Consider the following 20589-nt stretch of genomic DNA (forward strand, 5'->3'; position numbering starts at 1 on the left):
AAGTTATTTCTCCCTTCCATCTCAACCAATCTGTTGAGTTGCCAGTGTTCTTTTCGCAACCACAAACAGTAGCAGAAAGGGCTCTTCATACACTAGACGTGAAAAGAGCACTCTTTTACTATATTGACAGTACAAAACCTTTTTGTAAAACAAAACAACTTTTTGTATCCTTCTCACCACCACATAAAGGCAAGCCCATATTAAATCTGGGATTGCAAGGTGGATTGTCAAATGAATACAAATTTGCTATCACAAAGCAAAACGTACACACTGTATTCCCCCTAAAGCCCACTCTACCCGAAAGATAGGGGCTTCAGTGGAATTTTTCGGGAACATTCCCTTAGATGACATCTGCAAAGCAGCTACATGGTCTACACAGCACACATTCACAAAACACTATTGTGTAGATGTGCAGGCAAAACAACAAGCTAGTGTGGGCCAAGCTGTACTCAAAACAGTATTTCAGACTACTGCAACAGATACTGGTGGTCGCCGCTAAGGAGTACTGCTATGCAATCTATGCAGTGTGTGTGATCTGCAGCTCATATGCCTTGAACGGAAAATGCTACTTACCAGTATGCATCTGTTATTGGCATGTAGAGCTGCAGATCCACACACGCCCACCCACCTCCCCGGCTACCTTTATCTGTTCTAGTATTATCTTAATTAGATGCAACATACATGGACATCTATTTCTGTTTCTCACAAAACTCCATCATTTCCCTTCTTGGCGAAAAAACAATCTGACAATGGAGTCGATGCCCATGCGCTCTATTGTCCAAAGGAGGAGTCACTGATCTTGTGACTTCCAAATACTTCTTCCGAGACCATAACAAAGTGCAAACATCCGGGCCCAACACCAGATGGCGATCTATGCACAGTGTGTGATCTGCAGCTCTACATGCCAAGAACAGATGCATACTGGTAAGTAGCATTTTCCTTTTCACAATCCATGCTGACATATTGAAAAATAAATTTTGTTCTTCAGAATACTAAATTTTGCTTCTCTCATGCTTTCCATTTATTGGTATCTATTGATGGTCTTAATTGAAATTTATGAGAAGCAATTAGTATGATTGGGACGTATGCATAATTTTTGATTACTTTAATGCTGAGAACTCACCTTGACATACCTGCCTTAATTAAAGGAATATTTAAGAAGGATAGAGCAAATGTCTGAGTAATTTAAATGACCTTGATCACTTCTCTGTGTCTCATTTGCAAGAAAAACACATTCCGTATGATGTAATGTGTCAAAAGGTGTCAGTAGTGTTTAGTGTATGGATTGGCAGTAAAGAAATGTAGGTGAAAGACGAAAAGTAAGATTGCAACCAACTTGGGAATCCTCCACCTGTTTAATGGCATATAATCTATTTTGTGATCATAGTTTGCTGTAACCAGTAGTTGCAGTAAATCTTGGCTACGCAAGCTTAGTTCTGATTGTCCTGCCTCCACTTACAGATGAGATGTTTAACTGCTCTCAAATGACTTTGATCTGTCAAGCTCAGTATAACATTGTTTGCAAAAAGATTAGCTTGTTTTTTTCACAGAAAAGCACATTCCCTATTGTCTGGTAAGATAACATGTTTCATGGGAGGTTTTGGAAAAATGCCTCCTACTACTAATGTAATGGAGTTTGTGCATCTTTCTTTTCAAGGGTCAAGCTTTGGAACCACAGCCAGATTCATTCCAGGGCCAGGAATCCCCAATCATGATTGATCAGAAGCCACCAATATATGGACAACAATACCAGGGACCGGGTTCAACCATACAAGGAGGCTTTAGTAGTATGCCAGGCCAGCACACACCCTTTAATTCAATGATGAATCAAATGGGCCAACAACAAGGAAACTTTCCACTACAGGGTATGCACCCGAGAGCAAATATAATGAGGCCTCGGACCAATATACCAAAACAGCTAAGAATGCAGCTTCAACAGAGACTTCAAGGACAACAGGTAAGACTATTTCATTTCTTCTCCACTCCTGTGCAGTGATTCAAATACTGAGCATTGTCTTAAAATTCAATTCTTTAGAACTAGTCTGTGAAAGTGTAAAGTAACATGATTTCCAAATACATATTTTCTTCAGAAGTTTGACTCTTGCATTGTTTGAGCTTATTGGCAGTAGTTCTTTGAGATTTTAGACCCGTTAATAAGGGTTTTGTTGTGTTTATATTGATTTAGTGCTTTCACTTTATTGTTGAGAATGAAAGGGAAGAATAAACATTATCAAATCATCTTCTATGTGTGCTGGATGTAACATTGTACAAAGATTTGCCTATGCTGTTATTGCTTCATGGCCTATGCTCAGGCCTCTCAGTAATGCTGTTCCTTGCTTTAGCCACTGCTGATTTTATAGCAGCCCTGACCACTTATTAGTCATCATTAAAGAGAACTGGTACATTCTACTAACGAGCGACCAAAAGCAAATTTCATTTGTTTATTATTAGCTTTTGACAGTCATAACATGTTAGTAAACTTTTCCTTCCATCTCCGGTTGTTCAAGTATACATTTTTGTAAGGTTATCTTCTCGAAAGCTACTTATATCAAAGATATTCATAGCTCTCAAAGGTCCTTTGACTGGATGCAACAAATCTATGGAAAGCCGTGATCTAATTAGGTAGGTTATTTTTTGTCCCTGCATCTTACACTTGCAACTACTAGGTGTCTTGTTGGACCTCTTCATCCGCATCCTCGCATATAAAACATAATTGTTATTAATTGCCCCTTAATGCCAGTAACATTATTTCCTCGTCTGATGTGGCCTGTGGGAATAGTAGGGGTCATCTGATTTTTGCTATCAAGTGTTTAATAGGTCCGTTACCTTCACCCAAACATTTGACAATAAGGCACTTGTACAAGATATGCTTAAGGACCCATTCACCCATCATGTTAGCACTTCCTTATTGTAGTCATTTAGTAAGTGGGTTCTCTAACTTTTTGCTAACTTTATGGACTTTAGCTTTTCATTCCCAGAACACTGCTCTGTGTTCTGATGGATCCTTCTAACCTCAGATTACTCAATTTGTGAGTATTCCCCAGCCATCAGACTGAATCAATCCGGAAACTTTAGAAACAGTACTCCAATGCACTGGCTGGTGGTGTCGTGCAGCTCCCCGCCGGCATCGTTCCACTCCAGAAGTGCTGATTGGAGGTTGATACAAGTACCAGCCTTGCACGGTAATGTCAGTTATTATTTTTCCTTTTATGCTGTCTTCAGATGCGGATCTGTAGCATTTCCTTTTTTTTTTTTTCTGGGAATATTTTTACGATTCATCGTGCAAGGGAAAATATAGCTCCCTCAAACCATCCGGTCCCTTAAGAAAGTTTGTTTATGGTCTGGAGTCGGAAAATGATTCCAGGGCCTATGACAATCTTGCCCAGATGAACCTTAAGGCCATACGGGAATGTGAGCCCAAACTTTATAACGCCAAACACAAGAAGACTCAACGCCGTGACTGGTCGAAGTCGACAAAGATCCCGCTCCTGAAGTGATTCCCATGGCATATCTTCTTTGTAAGTACAAGAAGAAACACAAGTTGAAACATAAATCTGCCCCTTCACGCCACTCTTGGACTCCAGAAAGAGCATGAGGGTGTCCTCATGTCTCCTTGTCCATCGGAGAAGATTCAGAGCTTTTTCCTGGTTCTCCCTGACTTGCCAGGTCCATTTGAAACCTCGCAGCAAGTAGATGACTTTAGAGAGACCCTGCTGTGCATATTTAGCACATTACTGGCGTCTTCTGGCTTGCCTTCTTTCCCAAGTATCTGTGCCCTTTCAACATGCATCTGGTTGAGCACGGGCTCTGGTGAGGACTTTGGTTCCGAATCCATCTCCTGCACTGGTTCTTTTCACATTGATGCAGGAGGAGGATGTACCTTCCATAGTGGTGTACGAGACTGAGCAGATTCTACTTTGACTGAAATTGCGCCTAGCTCAGACCGGCATGCAGCCACTAAGCAACCCTTCGAATTGCTATACCTTGCTTTTAGCACTTGGTAAGGCCCAAACTTTACACAGCCTTTTCAGCTATGATAACTATGATGAAGGGGGTAATAGTTGTTCAGTAGGACAAGAAAAGCTGGTATGAGGAACTACATTGTCAGTGGGTTGGTTACTTCCTTGTATCGTGGCCATATCTTCTCCCCTAAAGCCCCTCCACAGTCTTACCACAGAAGAAACCCCCCCCTATTTTGCTGTTATGCGAAAGGTGGCAGAAATTCCAGATTTTCAGCTTCAAACCATGAAAGTAGCGACCAGAGGATTGGCAGAAGTACTCATACCTGGTAAGAACTTCCATAGATCTGCTTTTACAATTTAATTAGGTCTTTATAAATGTCCTTTTGGGCACTTGGTCAAAACCATGTTCTGATCCACCTGTTGATCTGCAAATCGCTTTTTGCCATTGTTCTGCACCAGGTGACCCTGTCTCACTCAAAAACGGACACCAGAGAGCCTGGTGGTACAGGCCTCTACCAGCAAAGTAAATATTAATACATTTTCTACTACTCCGCCTGATAGTGAATTCAAAAGAATAGACACATTGAGGGATTTTCTCATTCATAGAACTGACCCAGAGGACTGTGAATGCCAGCAGTCTTCTGGAATACTATTCTCATGCCCTTAGGGATATTGTGGCAAAGGTTTTAACAGCTGTTCCTGATGACCTTTGGGTGTCCCTTATTATGGTTCATCTTCAGTCAGCTGGTCACGTTTAGAATACTTTTGGTTTCCACGCTTCTGGTTCTTCTCTTTGAAGTCATTATCTCCATTGCATTGTAGAAACATGTCTCTTTTCGAGGCTGTTATCTTTTTTTCAGTTTTGGGTTTGATTGTTTTTTTTATTTAAACATGGTAATTTTCCCTTGCTCTATTTCTTAACCCCACTCCTTAACTCTATACGTATCCATGTTCGTGGTGTGAATGTAGTGTTATCTTGATGTACTGGTATTTCATGTAGAGGGTTCTGTTTAAGTGAGCTTGATGCAGGGTGTTCACTCTAAGACTCACTAAAAAAAATGTTGTGATCTGGTCCTCCTGGATTGAGCGCCCAGGCCTTGTAGGAAATGTAATTCTGTCACCTAGCTAGTTTTGTCTGCATCTGGCTGAGATGTTTATCTGTGGTGTTGTGAATAGTAACAACTGATACATGTTTCAGAGAATACATTTTAGCATTATTCTTATCATGCAGACACTACTCCCAGATATTTAATCCACTGTTTGGATGGAAATGACCCCGGTATAATATATGGGTGTATTCCCCTGTCCTGGGTGCTCCGCTTCATGTGAATCTGGTACATTGACGTTTATTTCAGCCCCAGTGTCATGCTAATTTAGCCTGTACCTCGAGGCCCAGGCCTGTCTCCCACAATGCAAGGCCCAGGATCTTTCCCTTGGTCTTCTGGGATCCTCCAAACATGCCCTAGTGGGTGGAGCACTACTGTCCCTGTCCTTGTTCTAACACACAAAGCAGAGATGACAGCATGTCATATTTTTGTCTGGTAGTATGAACAGACCTTTTTATTTTTCATTGTGTGGGGCCTTCTGAACCCACTTGTGTTAAGGTCCTGTGTTGTGTGCCCCAGAGCCTTGTGCTGACATCATATGTGTATGTCAATTGCATGTGCGTACAAAGTGAGCCTGTGATAAATACATGGTAGTAAGGCTCTGGCTGTGTCTTAGTGCTTAAACTAGTGAAATCCATTTTGGATGCCCCTGGTTAAGAATTGTACAAGATGGGGATTGAGGATAGGTTCCCCAGACAGTGGAAGTATGTTGCCTAGTCTTGTGGCTTGAGGGTGAAGATTTAGAAACAGTGAATTAAAAATCATGAAGACTGATATTCTGTGAAGACTTTTAGCCAGGAGTGGCAGATTATTTCTTTCTGCGCACTGACTTTGGTATCTGGTAGGGGTGCATGCCTATACTGCAGTTTCTGTTGTTCAAGGTGAGGACGTTTCTGGATCATACTGGATCTTTTGTGTTCCTGATCTCTGCCTTAGAGCAGCTGACAACCAGGTGCAGAGATTTTACACTTAACTGTTCCAGTGTGATCGGTGCTCCTGCTTGAAATCAGCCCTAATGCTACCCTCTGAGAGAGGCATCACTTTACACAAATGCTATGTCTGGAGAAAAACTTGGGAAACACCTCAAAGAGAGACACCCAAACCTGCTTTGAAGTTTGAGACAGTGGTTCCACAGCCATAGTCTATAAAATGTGTAACTTGAGACCCAATCTACCCAGATCGAAGAGGCAATTAGAGTGGGAGAGTGACGCACCACCTGAAGAACGTAACCAGGGTTTCAACCCTGGATTCTTTAGCATCATTTATCTGATAAAAAAATTCAGCAGTACCTCTGCACGCCGGTAGAGGGTGTTAAGCAACTCCGTAGCTACGTATTCTCAGAATGTGATGTCAGAGTCCATATACGCCCTCCTCAGCGCGCTGTCAGTGCCGCCTTTTCTGCACTAAGGCAAATACGCACTGCAGTTCTTTTAACCGTTTTTCAGCCTGCTTGACTTTTTTTCATCGCTGGAGCAGTGTGCCCCTTTTTCTAGCCTTCAATGGCCTCTGGTTTCAAGCTTCGAGTCTTGTGGACGACAAATGTCTGCCACAGAGCCTCACTCGGTTTGCATGTGGTGCCTGGGTGAGCACCTTGACTATGAAGAGTGTGACTCCTGTTGCCAGCTCAAAGCGCGTAGGGAACGTCGCATGAAGATCCTTGCGGTGTGGATGTCATAAATCAAAGTTTTCTGGTCATCCCCGATCCCCTACGGGATCTACGGACTGACCCATCATCCGCTCTAGGAGCTGTTCCAGCGGGCGTCATTCTCCTTCTCGACTTACGGAGGTAAGTCTGTGTCTGCGGTCGAAATAGCAGCGTCGCCCGCCTTCGTCATCTTTCACTGATCTCCACTCTTCTGTTGCAGTGTCGGGCATGGGTCTGCCCTACGTCTCCCCACCTATCTTGGGGCTGGGGAATCTTAGAACCGGCTGCATTTTACACCGTGCCGCATTCTCTTCTCCTTGCTCGTCTCCAGGAATTTGGATTATCAGTGGCTGAAATCCTATCTGGAGGGCAGAACGCAGCAAATCTGGATCCCTCCATTGTCAGCCTCCCGACCAGTTTATCTGAAAGAAACACGTTAGTTAGATTCCTCACCTTAAAATTTCCCCAGGCGTCAGGCTGGATCCGGAAAGATTTTTCGTCAGCAATACCCCTTGCGCGTCGCTAGGCATGGCCTCCTGCATCCTATTAGTGCATTACGCTAGGTGGCGAATGCGGGCTCTGCAGTGGGAACTGAAGTTTCAGTGGGCCCAGCATCGGGGCAACCTGTCCGACCATGTCTTGATCTCGGAGGGCACTGCGAAGCAGTTGCAGTGGTGGCTTACGAACCGCGATTGAGTCAGCGGCAGATCCCTCTGCCTACCCCACCCGGAGCACGTAGTGGTGACGGATGCGTCCCTCCTGGGATGGGGGGGCCACATGGGGGAGGCGGAGATCAGAGGACTCTGGTCTCCGGCGCAGTCTCTGCTCCATATCAACCTTTTGGAGCTGAGAGCGATCCGACTTGCACTGTAGGCATTCCTTCCCGTTGTCCGGAGAAGTGTGGTGCAGGTGTTCACGGACAACACCACCGCCATGTGGTATTGCAACAAACAGGGCGGGGTGGAGTCATAGACCCTTTGTCAGGAGGCTCTGCGCCTCTGAACATGGCTGGAACATCAGGGCATCATCCTGGTGGTTCAACATCTGGCAGATCTCTGAATGCATGCCTATTCAGCCTTATGCTGGTTCAGAGATAGTACAACGAAGAGTTAAGACTTCACACCACCATGACTAAGTTTGTCTGAGACTGTTTGTTTCCCCTTGTTTTGACTCTTATTCGCCCCCATAGGGCAGAGTACTGTCTCTGTTCTAAGGTTACACCTGGTGTGGTGTTCCTGCTTTCTGCAGGTACTTTTCTTCTCAGTTATGCTGTCCGTGACCAGTTTCATTTCCAGCTATCTGGAACACTTCTTGCTTTGCAGTCTCGTGGGCGTCTGTTCTTACAGCTTCTTTCTGACGCTTGATTTTTCCTACACAAATACTTAATCTGTGGCAAGCTTTCTGTTATGCTGTGCGTATACACTGTAGCCTTGTGCTCAGTGTTAGGGGACCTTATTTTGTATACATTAGAGGTATTTTATAACCTAATCTGTGCACTTAGTATCCCTTCTAGCATAGGTCCAGAAGCGAAATGTTTTAGCGCCCTCGCCATTTCAAAAATGTATTTTTCCACTTTTAGTTACCTGCATATAAAATGATACAGGAACCTTAAACGAAAAATAAGTGCAAGTTGAGTTAATCGGATGGTAATACATTCTTTAACATTATGAGAATGTATGTGATTTTTAACCATTTCAAGGATGGCATGCAATTGAAAATAGCCTGGAAAGGTGCCTAGTTGCGCTTCCGGGCCATCTTCCTTTACAATTACTTGTTGAGCCATCTGCGCCCTCCTGGGAATGCAGCCACGGCCCCCCAGAGGGGCGTGCCCCACAGTTTGAAGAACTCTGCCTTATAGGGATTCGATTTCCTTTTTGCTCTGCCCCCTCCATATGGGCGACACTGGTACCACAGGCAGGCACACTCATGGCCTGTTTTAACTTTCGTTAGTCTTAGATCTTCTTTGGTGTGGACCTTCTCTTTGTTTTGTTTTTACTCTGTGGGATAGATGAATTTCTCCTACTCCTATTCTGTTCCTCTTAGTTCGGGCCTGTGTTCCACGATTCCACCTCCCTAATGCATCGGCATCTTGTTGGCATATTATTTCGAATTGCGCCTGGGCACTGTTTTCTTGTGTTGGCCCTTTTCTCCTTTATCTTGCTCCTGATGCTGTACATCTTTAGCTTTCTAGTTTTTTTTTAATGTGTTTTTACTCTTTTGATGTTTTACCTACCCACTTGGGGTACGAACGCTGTTGCCTCCTGCTGGGGTTTATACATTTCTGCCATAGTACCGTCGGGTGGCTGTTGGGTCTGCTGCGGTTTCAGTTCTCTTCACTGGGGACGCCAGTCCCCACCATTGTTTGGATCCTTGTCTGGTATCCTTCTTTCACAAGAGGCTGCGTTTCCCTTTATTTACTGCCTTTTCCTCCCTCCACTTCTGCCTTTGTGTGCCCCCCCCCCACATTTTTCTGTGGGAGAGGCTCCACTTAACCCCCCCCTTCTTTGGTGGTATTTCGTTAAATATTCTATCTTTCCTCAAGTTTCCATGAAGTGTTGGTCAGGTAGCTTACCTATTTCCCTGCTTCCATAAGTTGGATAATGTGTGATGTTATAATCAACCATTTGTTGCCTTTAGTCTCCTTCAAGCCTTCGTTTCCCCTGGCATTCTTCTCCTCACTCCCCCATCTGTGCTCCTCCTTCATCCTCCATCCATGCTCCTCCCTCCTCCATTCCCCTCCTGTGAGAAAGTGCCATCTTTCTTGCATGGTATGCCCCCACTTTTTGCTGAATGTACTTTGACTGAGTGTGCCCTGGACTCCTGCCAATCAGGTGCCCGTTGCCTATGTTCCTTCCCCAAAACTGCATTGAAGCCTAAACCCAATTGCCATCTCTGGCCACATGTCCGCCCCTGGTAAATGGTATCATGGGTACCCAGGGCACTGTGACCACAGAAGGCCCCTAAGGGCTGCAGCACTTATTGTGCCACCCTTAGAGGCTCTGTTGACACTGACACATACACAGGCACAGACAACCCCCCCCCCCCTCTCTCTCTCTCTTGCAGGCTGAGGTCTGACCAAAACAAAGAGACGACAATGCACACATCCCTGTGTGCCATGCCCACAAACCACTTCCCTGGCATACATCAGTCACCCCTCTGGCTGGGTGCCCTATGCCAGTGGTGAGGGTACAGGTGCATGAGCCCTGTACCCCTACAGTGCCCCGGTCCATTCCTGGGCCCTGTAAGTGCAGTGTTGCCATCAAGAGTATATGGTGCAGGGAGGTCGACATTATGAACTCCACAGCACCATGATGGCTGCACTGAAGACAGAAGTTTGGTATCAAACCTCTCAGCACATTAAACCCACACTGATGCCAGTGGGGGATTTAATGTAAAATGCACGACAGAGGGCACCTTAGAGATGCCCCTTGAAACTAGCCAACAACCAGCGTTCTGACTGAGAGGCTGCTTAGGCTGCCACCCAGCAGACACGTTGCTGGACCCCTGGGTAGAGAGCCATCTGCTCTTGTGGGCCTGCAACAATGCACATCCTGGGTGAGGTGCTAGGTCTCCTCCCCCAGGATGGGCAGGGGAAGCTTCAAAGGCATGCCGCCTTTGTGAGCTTCTCCAGGCCACTTGCTGTACTCAGCAACTGGCCCCCACCGGTTCTGACCCCCACTCTGGAGGGATGATCGGCGGGAAAACCCAAGTGAGGAAAGGGGGTGTGCCAGCCTCTGCCAACCCCACCCCTCAGGTGGGGGAGGTGAGGTGAAGCACAGCTCCGGGCTCTCGCCATCTTGAGGATGGGGAGCCCTACCCAATCCGGCCTAGGCTCAAAAGCACCCAGCTGCCAGAGTGCCCCTGGAAGTGCAGCATCTGTCCTATCCTGCTTCCCTACTTGCCCTGTGTAAGTGACCAGGTGTCCAGCTCCCACAGCCGCGTGGCCTGCCTGCAAGCAGCCACCAACCAAAGGTCCCCTGCCCTCCATAGGTTAACATTGGGCCTAACTCTCTCTGCACCCAGCTTCCCCTGTGCCGCTGAGGGTGTAACAACTGTACCTACCTGATCCTGGGAGACCCCAGAGTCTATGCCCAGAACCTTAACTCTGCCAGTCGAGTACTTACCTTGAAAGCCGATAACCTACATTTTCTCCATAGGGTAACGTTGACTGGTTTCACTTGGAAATTTGAGTCGAGTTTTGAAACTTTGAAATATTCACTAAAAAGCACCCGATCAACGAAAACGAAATTACTCGCCTGTTACCAGGAGAGATTCCAGTGCTGGATCTTGGTGCCCAGCACTGACCCTGAAAAGTAATTATAACTGCGATTTTCAAATAACCAAACTTTCCTCCATAGGATAACATTGCCTGGTTTTTGCCAGAAATTCTTCCAAGTGTCAATTTTTGAAACCTACAAATATTCCTTAAAAATCGCCTGTGTAACAAAAACGATTTGTTTCAACTGTTTACAGGAGATGCACCAGGGCTGAATCCAGGATCCAGCCCTGAGTAAGAAAAATCTATGCAAAGTAATTGATATTGCCTTTACTTAAAAATTCCTATTGAGTTAAATGTTATAATTGTTTAACTTGTGTTGGCTATTGCAACAACTGTAACTGTTGCATTTAAAAGTCTATTGCTTATTGAAAATCCATTTTAATTTTTTTTTTTTTATTATTGTTTACAAATGGAGAAAATGCAGAGATTTGACTTTTTTCCAGCTCCCACCGTCCCCCACCCCCTGCTACTGTGAAGATACTGAATTTCAAGGACACGGAGAAATATACAATTTAAAAAAAATATTGAGATCAGAATCGGCAAGGAGAAAGAGAAAGCAACAGAAGAGATAAAGAGGGAGAAAGAAAAGAAGGGCAAGGGACAAACGAAAAAGAAGTCGGATTAGCCGTATGGTCCAGACTGTTCAGGTTGTTCCAGCCAGGTGGTGAAAGGTCCCCAGATATCTAGCCCCTTCTGTTGCCCTTTGCGCCCTTTTTTAGCATACACAGCCTTCTCAAGATGTTAGGTTGCAACTAACCTAGCCAGCCATTGGGGGAAAGAAGGTGGATCGATCTCAATCCATGCTGACGCAACGCAGATCCTCCATATTGTCATAGCAACCTAGATAAGCGCTCCACCTTTTTCCCTGTTGACCTCTTCCTGTGTCCCCAACAGTATGGCTATGGGAGTCAGAACTATAGTCTGTGTAATGACCCTCCCAAGAAAGTCCTGTATTCTGAGAAGAACTGGAGTAAGTTTTGGCAGGCGGCGAACATGTGTTGCATCAGCGCCAAACTCTGAGCACCGAGGGCACAGTGTCCCTTTGCCTGCTCCCCATTTGGCAATTTTGCTGGGTGTAATATACAGAAAAAAGATGATTTTGAAGTTTTGCGCCTGTAATTTTGCTGATAACAGGTCGCTTTGGGAGAGTGCCAGTGAATTGTAGAGCATACTATGTGTGGCCTCTAGTTTTGTGAGCCACTTGTCTGCTATCCTAGGCATGTCATCTGGGGTTTGGCTGTTTAAAGCAGAGTAAATGAGACCTATCCTGGGGATCGTTGGGGCCCGCAGCGTTTTAATAAATTCAATATCCAAAAACCCTGCAGGTCCCCCGGCTTTTCGGGAGAGAAAGTCGTGAATAGTAAGGTATTTGAAGGTGTCTTGATTACTTAGTCCATATTTGCTTTGTAGATCTGCAAAGGATTGAACTCCTTTACTGGAAATTAGGTCTCCTAGCTTAGTGATACCAGCCTTGTACCAGTCCAATAGATGGGACCTGCCAAAAATAGCAGGGAGGTTGGAGTTCTCACTAATAGGAGTATAGTAATTTAATTTTCCCTGCCCGTAGGTTCTGCGGATATTGCGAAAAACCTTAAAGGAGTTCATCAGCGTCTTGAACCTAATGAAGGATACTTGCCTGAACAGACCGCCACAAGTCTCCTCTCCCAGTAGAAGCCGAAATGGTGAAGGAAGACCGGTTGAGGAAGAGAGGGAGTGTTCCTTCACCAATTCAGTGCTGTATTGCAGAACTGAGGCCCAATAATAAAGAACTATGTTAGGAAAAGCCCAGCCACCCCGCTCCCGGGGGAGAGACAGTTGCTTTAGTGCCCGCCTAGGTTGTGAATAAGCCCAGATAAATTGCGTAAAAAGTTGTTGCAATTTCTTGAGCTTGGCCTTACTAAAATCCAGTGGGATGGAGCGAAAATAGTATAGAAATTTCGGGAAATAGGTCATTTTGATTACGTTGCATCTGTCTACAAGTGTCAGGTGTTAGTTGTCAATTTGTTTGAGGGCTTTCCTTGTTTCAGTAATCAGGGGGGATAGATTCTCGGTTACAATTTCATCTATGTTGGCAGTAATAGTGACCCCCAGATATTTGGCCTACTTAACAATCCGGCTATCAATCCAATTGACTTCATTATTCGTTATTATTTGGGTTATGTTTTTGTTCATTGCATATCCCGAGATTTTTCCAAAATTTTGTGCCTCCAGTTCCAATGCCAAAATAGCGCTCTTAGGTTCAGGAGTGGTTATGGCCAGGTCGTCAGCGTAAGCCATAATTTTGGTATCGATTCCCTGCATGCTTACTGCCAAAATTGCTGGATTCTTTTCGATTTTCTTAATTGGGGGATCTATGTAGAGTGCAAAGAGGGGAGCAGGGGCATCCTTGCCTAGTGCCCCGAGAAATATTAAATTGCTCGGTTAACCTCCCATTAATCGACACACAGGCCGTTGGGCTCTGGTACAGAGCCCGTACAGCCTGCATGAGTTTTGGCCCAAATCCCATCCTCTTCATGACACACCACAGGAACCGCCAGGAGACCCGATCAAATGCTTTTTCGGCGTCTAGTAGAATCAGAGAAATTGGGTCTCCTGTCACTTGTGCTGCGCCAAACAGAGTAATGGCCCGCCTAATGTGTTCAGTGGTGCCCTTCTTTGGAATTAATCCGTGTTGCCATTCTGACACCAGGGATTCAACTACAGTGGATATTCTTCTAGCGAGTATTTTGGAATAGACTTTGGGATCGCAATTTGAGTGTGATTGGCCTGTAGGAGCCCATCTCTAAAGGTGATTTGCCTTTTTTAAGAAATATAGACATTTTGGCATTGGACCAGGAGGCAGGAGGGGAAGTCCCATTGAATATGGCGGTTACTACAGCAAGAAAAATGGACTTGATTTGGGGTGCGAATATTTTATAGAACTCCACGGGAATGGCATCCATTCCCGTGGCTTTCCCGTCTGGAAGACTGGTTAGGGCTTCCAAGATGTCATCCCAAGTCGGGGTAACTTCCAGCTGCTTGCAATAGTCCTGGTTGAGCTGTCTTGGCTCTACCTCTTTTATATATTTGGTAATTTCAAGTTCTCCTGAATCGGCTGACCTACTATTCTCCTCTAAGTATAGCTTGGCGTAATAATCTCAAACCCTTTTGTATTTTAATAGGATCACTGGTTTCTATCCCTGTTGGCAGTTGGATCGCAAGTATTTCGCTGTTTGTGGCCTGCTGTCTGGTTTTGACAGCAAGGCGATGACCGATGCGGTCACTACATTCGTAGTTCATTTCTCGCATTGCTGCCCACTTGGCTGCAGTTTTTTCAACAAATACCGCCCCTATTTCAGCCTTGATAAGTATTACTTCATTTTGTGTGTTCTCAACATCCTGTCCAGTATGAACCATTTGGACTAGTTTAGTTTCTGAATTTTTTAGCTTTTCCTGGAGATCGATCATTTGTGATTTAGCTTTCTTGTTTTTCCTAATAGAGAACCTTAAGGTTTCTCCCCGAATACCCACTTTTAGTGTATCCCAGACTACCATGGTTGAGGCCGTTCCGGTGTTTATTTCCAGAAACTCCTGAATCCAAGCTTGCATATGAGCCCGATAGCCTACATCTTGCAAAAGTGCTTTCTCTTATCTCCATCTTGGTGCTTCTTTCCAGTTCTCTAGCCCCCCGATATTCAAAATAAGCGGATTATGGTCTGACATGAAACGCTGTGCCGTGTCTATGGTACATTTGCCTAATAGGGAGGATGAAATCAAAAAATAATCTAGTCTAGCAAATGACCGGTGCGGTGCAGAAAAGTAGGTACAGCCAGGTTGAGTGGAGTTAAGCTTAGACCAGACGTCGCTCAACCCATGGGTTTGGGCTAGATTAATAATTGCTTGAAACACTAAGGGTTTCCTGCCTTTATACTTCCACTTGCTGTCTATTTTCCAATCACAGGGCAAATTAATGTTAAAGTCACCGCAGATGATTATTGGAGTGGGCCAGTGAGAGGGCTCCCCAGAAATCAAATTAATGATCCCTGGGTCATCAGCGTTGCTGCCATAGATAGAGCATAAAGTGAAAGGAGGATTAGGGGAGAGGTGGCATTCGGAGATTACCCATCTACCCAGTGAATCGGATTTAACACGCGGATTTTTTAGAGGAAGTCTCCTATCGACCATAATTCCTACCCCTTTCATTTTGGCTCCCTGTGTAGTAGCCCCTATAACCTTAAGCCCTAGTGAGTTTAATAGGTGTTTTTGTGATCCCTCTATGTGTGTCTCCTGGAGACAGATGATCTCGACCCCCCCAAAGAGCGTAAACCTTGCAATACTTTTTGCCTTTTTAAGGCATCGTTTAGCCCACAAATATTGGCAGAATTGAACCTGAGTATTTATTTTAGCCATTTGGTTGTTTTGAATAAGATAGGCCAGAGATTTCTTGATTCGTTAAGTATTCTTCCTTGGTGAATTCTTTAGTCGTGCCCATTATATGTGAATGAGTGAGTGATTGTATGTGAGAAGGTGTCCTGGATTCCTCTGTGTCATTCTAAAAAAAAAAAACCCTCCCCCCGCCACCCAGCCCCCCCCACCCCCCACCCCCCCTTCCTTGGAGCAATCGGGAAAAACCTGAATGATGGTCAGTGGTGAGTCTCAGCTGCTAACCACACCACGCCTAAATAAGTTAAATGTATGTTTGGCTAGTTTGCTTTAAAGAGTTAAAGTAGAGCATTACGAAAATTAAAAATGAGAAGGTTAAGAAGGGGTGGAAAGAGCCAAAAGACATAGGAATCCCTATTTATTTAGCCTTCCCCCTCCTTCCCTTGCACTACCCGTACCTGTGTCCGTGGTAGACTCTCTATCTTGGACCCTTCTTGGACTTTATCTCCTCCAAGTATTCCCCAGCCTTGATTTCGGACAGAAATATTTTAAAGCCCCCATTAAAGATTACTTTAAGTCTGGCAGGGTTCATGAGGTAAACTTCTGCTCCTAACTGCTGAAATGGGGAGATTAACTGCCTCAAACGCCATCTGCGCTCCACTGTCTGATGGCAAAAGTCTGGTTTTGCAAAAAAGATTTTATTTTGTTGGCCCCCTTCTTAGAGTTTGGGCGAGCCTGGTCATAAATCAGCTGCCTCAGTAGGAAGTTCCCGAAGTATACCAAAAACACTCTTGGTTGTCCGCCTGCTGCGTTGTTGCCGTTGCGTTTTCTCCTTATGTTGAAGGGGTAGCGATGTGCCCTCTGCACCTCACGGTCCCAGTCCCAGCCTGGGTGTTCAGGGAAAGATTCTTGTAGGAGTTTTACAATGAACCGCCTAGGGTCTTTGCCTTCTTTCCCTTCTGGAATACCAAGCAAGCGAAGATTGTTCTTGAGTTGGCGGTTTTCCTGTTCCTCCATTTTTAACATGATATCCACTAGACAAGTGGCATTGGTCTCGCTCTGTTTTTTAGCAGCCGTGGTCTCTATTTCCAAGCATTCGGTGCGCCCCTCGATCATGAAGACACGATCACTTATGTCGATACATGTCTTATTCAATCGTCTTAAGCCTCCTTTCAACTTTTTAGCAGCCCCTTTAGCTGCTCGATTGTCTGCCCGAACCTCTTTCTGGAATTCTTTAATTGAGGCTAGGATTGATGCTAGTGAGGGCTCAGTGGTGGCCGGTGGTAAGCTCTGTCTTTTCCCAGGTTGCTAGATGAGTCGTCTTCATCCAAGGTATAAGACATCTGTGAATCAGAATAATCCCACTTGAGTTGATTACGTCTCTTGCCCTTGCTTCTTGTTCTCTTGGGCCGCTGCACCGTGCCGGTGTCTTTGATCAATTCCTCGCTGTCATCTTCGCTTGAGTTAGTCCCTCCCTCATCGGAGGTGGTTTCTGTACCATCAGATAACGAGTAGAAGTTCTCGGGCCCAGTTTCCGGGGTCCAAGGTGCTTGTGCACCGGCAGCAGTTTCCAGGCCCTGGATGTAGTTTGCGATACCGGTTTCTGGGGCTATAGAGGGAGTATCAGGACTGCTCGGATGGGGGCAGCCTTCAGAGTTTAACATTGTGTCAGCTAAAGTTGGCTGGTTTTCCAGTCCGATCACCTTTTTGCCACTATTAACTTTAGAAAGACAAGGGGAATTGCTCAGCATCTTAGCTGAGCCTTGTGAGTCCGCAATAAATCCTGCGCCAGGTTGCGGCACGTCCACAGTGTTTGATTCTGCTGAGCCAGTCTCTTGATGCTGTTTTAGCACGGGCGGTTGGGAAGTTAGTGAGTCCAGTGGGGCGGTCTCGAGGGAGGGGGCATATAAGGGGATCTTGGCGTTTGCGGTGGATGGTTGACGCTTGGCGCACAAACATTTTTGCGAGTGGTGGCTGAGCGCCAGCTACATCTTTAGATGCCCCTGGTCGCCCCCGCAGTTTTTTATTCCCACTAACCTCATGTCTGGATCTGGAAGTGCTTTCAGGAACTGCATCTCTAGAGTCGATGTTAGTGGCAGCTTTCGATTTATTGCTCTTCTTGGCTCCCCTGCTGCTCGTGGTCAGGGAGCTACGATGAAAATACTGCTGCCGCGGGCAATTTCCCTCGTGTCCTGGAAGATTAAGCGTTGTAAAGATTGAGGCGGTAAATACGGGCGGATCAAAGGCCAAAAGTGAAATAATCCAGAAGAGCTGAGCTAGCAAGCTCCAGGCAGACAACACCCGATGATCCGCGGAGTTTAGGAGGCAGACTGCCAACGTTGCTGTATTTCTTTGAGACCGCGAGCCGGGCACTAGCAATCCTCCCGCTGTCAATCGGTGCGTCGGTCTGAGAATCGCAGCGCACCTAGCCCATAAACTACGCGGCTGGCGTGAGCGGCTGATTAGCGCGAGTGCTCACGCTGACTCCATCGCTCCCGCCTGCCGTCCCGCTAGAGCTATTGAAAGTCCAGAACTAAGAGTTGCCTCTGATGAGGATTCCCCTCGGCGGACTTCCGTCCTTAAAGTGAAGACATCAGCTTATTTGCATCACACACTTGAATACATGGCTCAATGCGTTTCAGATTGAACTTTGAAACAGACCCTCCAGCATTTTGCGATTCGCAAAATAATCGTGAAGTCTTGGCAAATAGCAAACAAAATGATGACCTCTGATTGGCTGTACACGCACGTCACTACGTCATGCCGTACTAGCTGGTTTAGAGGTGATGAGTAATTTAACACGCCGTGTGGATTAAGGGAGCCAGGACAGCTCATGGCTCCAGCGAGACTGTCACCTGTAAGTGGGGGCATTGATAAAGGGGGGGGGGGCTCCTGACACCAGGTCTGAGAGTGCTAACTCATTCAAGTTCGGCCATTGCGACCTGGGCGGGACTAGACACCAGTCTAGCAAGTGAAGGCCCTGGGCTCACAGTACACACTTTTGTATTGCCGCATTACGGCAAATGCGATCACAACAAACAATGTGCTTTCAGTATTTAACACGCATAATTGAAAAGCTGAAAGGCGAGTCAGACCCAGAGATCAACTGCAGCAGCCTGCATACATCTCTGTGGCAGGCGAAAATCGCTCGTAACTCCACTCATTCCGGTTTCAATGAGGTCCTCGTGCTCCAGTACTCTCAGTATTTCTACACTTTGGGGCGCCTATCTCTCTCCTGACATACCATAATAGCTGTTAAAAATACTGCACAGCTAAAACAAATGCATCACACGAACAATCCAAACCACGGCATCCAAGAAAACGTCTCTTCTGCACGCAAAACGTCTTTAAAGGCGGCACAAACATCCCTGTAAATGAGTAGAACAGAGTATAGTCGGAACTGCGTCCTCTAAGATCGATGCAGCCTGAACTTGCTCTTGACATCTGATGTGTATACTGGGGCTGAGCAGGTCGCTGGTTCAGACAGTACAGGAAAAACAGGTCTGTATGTGGCCAGATTTTACTGCGAGCTGTTCCCAACTCAAGCGGTGGGGTGTAGAGTCCTCCACGAGATAACCCATCTCAATCCCTGAACCAGGGGCAATAATTTAGAGTCCTGAGTCCCCGATACTCGGGCCGCAGCACGTCACCTATCTTGCGACGGGGACATAACATCGTTCCAATCTCCCCCAACCAGGGTCAAGCTCAGTCCTGAGCGTCGTCAGTTTTTCAACAAAAAACTACAATAGGGCTGGGGGGGGGGGGGGGGCATAGACACTCCCTAAATCAATGGGTAGTGTCTATGCCGAAAACCAAACTAATCCATTCTAACCCGCACAGAGAACCTCCTCACAATCTTAGAGGCTTAAATAAAGACAACCTCACGAGAGTGAACATCATCCAGACTCCTTCCCCTTCAAATCCATCACGGCTTAAATGTCTACCACTCAATTGCAGGTCAGCCAGTAAACACGCCTCTGACATCTTCGACCTCATCCAACACGAAGATTTAGACATTATCATCCTCACTGAAACTTGGCTAAAACCCACCGCCACTCCTTTCTTAGACCTCCTAGTGCTGCCTACCCAAGACATAATTTGCTTAGACAGAGGCTGGGGGGGGGGGGGGGGGTTGGCTAGCCTGTATTCGTAGGAATTCACTCTATTTTCTCATTTGGAGTCATCTTCGCCCTCATCCTGTGAATACCTTTGTCTCAACATCTCAAGTAATAACCTGCCGGTTTGCAAACTTCACACTTTTTTATCACCCCCCTGGTGACAATCTCCCCTTCATCGACCAAAAATTTAAGGAAGTCCTCGCCAGCAATGTCGACTCAGCCCTGTCCCAAATCTTCCTCAGTGATTTCAACCTTCACTGGTCAAACCCCAATGACCACGACGTTACTTGCCTTAAAGCATTTTTGAAGGATCAAGAACTGATTGAGCACTGTGACTAACCAACGCATATTCAAGGTGAAATTCTAGACCTCATTACCTCGAAGGGGCAAACCATCACATTGGATACCATTACCCCTTGTGACTGGTCTGACCACCACTGCATCCTCTTTTATATTAACAGGGTGGTGACATTGAGAAAAACTCAGCCAATGAAATCAAAGATCTGGAAAAGGGACCTCGGATCAATAAACGCAATCGATCTAACAGCCCATTGTATATCTGCCCTCTCCTCCCAAGCTGACCTGGTTGAGGTTGTTACTCACTGACTCCTACAACTTGACCATCTCGAACATCATGGATGACATTGCACCTCCAACAAAAAAATGCCTCGACAAAAATATCCAAACCATGGTACAGCAACAATTTAAACATGGAACGCCGCAACCTTAGGGCAGCTGAACGCTCCTGGAGATCCAAACCCTCCCTAGAACATCTAAAACTCCTTAGAGACTTTAGGAGCCTCTACAACAAACAAATCAAGAGCGCTAAGGCAGACTACTTCAGAAACCAACTTGATCAAGCTGCAAACCTCCCCATGAAACTTTTTGAATTGGTCAAACAGCAATCAGTGGTAGGTCCAAACCACTCTTGACGCCAGAGGCAGCCCACCCTCTTGCGATGAACTTGCTGCTTTCTTCACTGAAAAATCAAGACTCCTCACCATTAATCTCTCCTGTAAGAAGGTTCTTCTGCAATCCTCTGGGTCCACACCACCCTTTGACCTCTCAGAAAAGGGCAAACCTATCTGCCTGAACACCAAGAACTCGTCATGGGGCA

The 20589-nt window shown here is 45.8% G+C and overlaps 1 protein-coding gene across 4 annotated transcripts in view; it reads left to right on the forward strand.

Moving 5' to 3' along the window:
* Nucleotides 1-20589, forward strand: part of NCOA3 (nuclear receptor coactivator 3) — a 449566-nt gene that overhangs the window by 307745 nt on the left and 121232 nt on the right. For all 4 annotated transcript variants that reach the window (XM_085619414.1, XM_085619419.1, XM_085619415.1 and 1 more), the window contains one exon: nt 1658-1957. In XM_085619414.1, the coding sequence (XP_085475540.1) occupies nt 1658-1957 (300 nt within the window). The remainder of the gene's footprint in view (nt 1-1657; nt 1958-20589) is intronic.

This window comes from Triturus cristatus, chromosome 7 (assembly GCF_964204655.1).
Source record: "Triturus cristatus chromosome 7, aTriCri1.1, whole genome shotgun sequence".
NCBI lineage: Eukaryota > Metazoa > Chordata > Amphibia > Caudata > Salamandridae > Triturus > Triturus cristatus.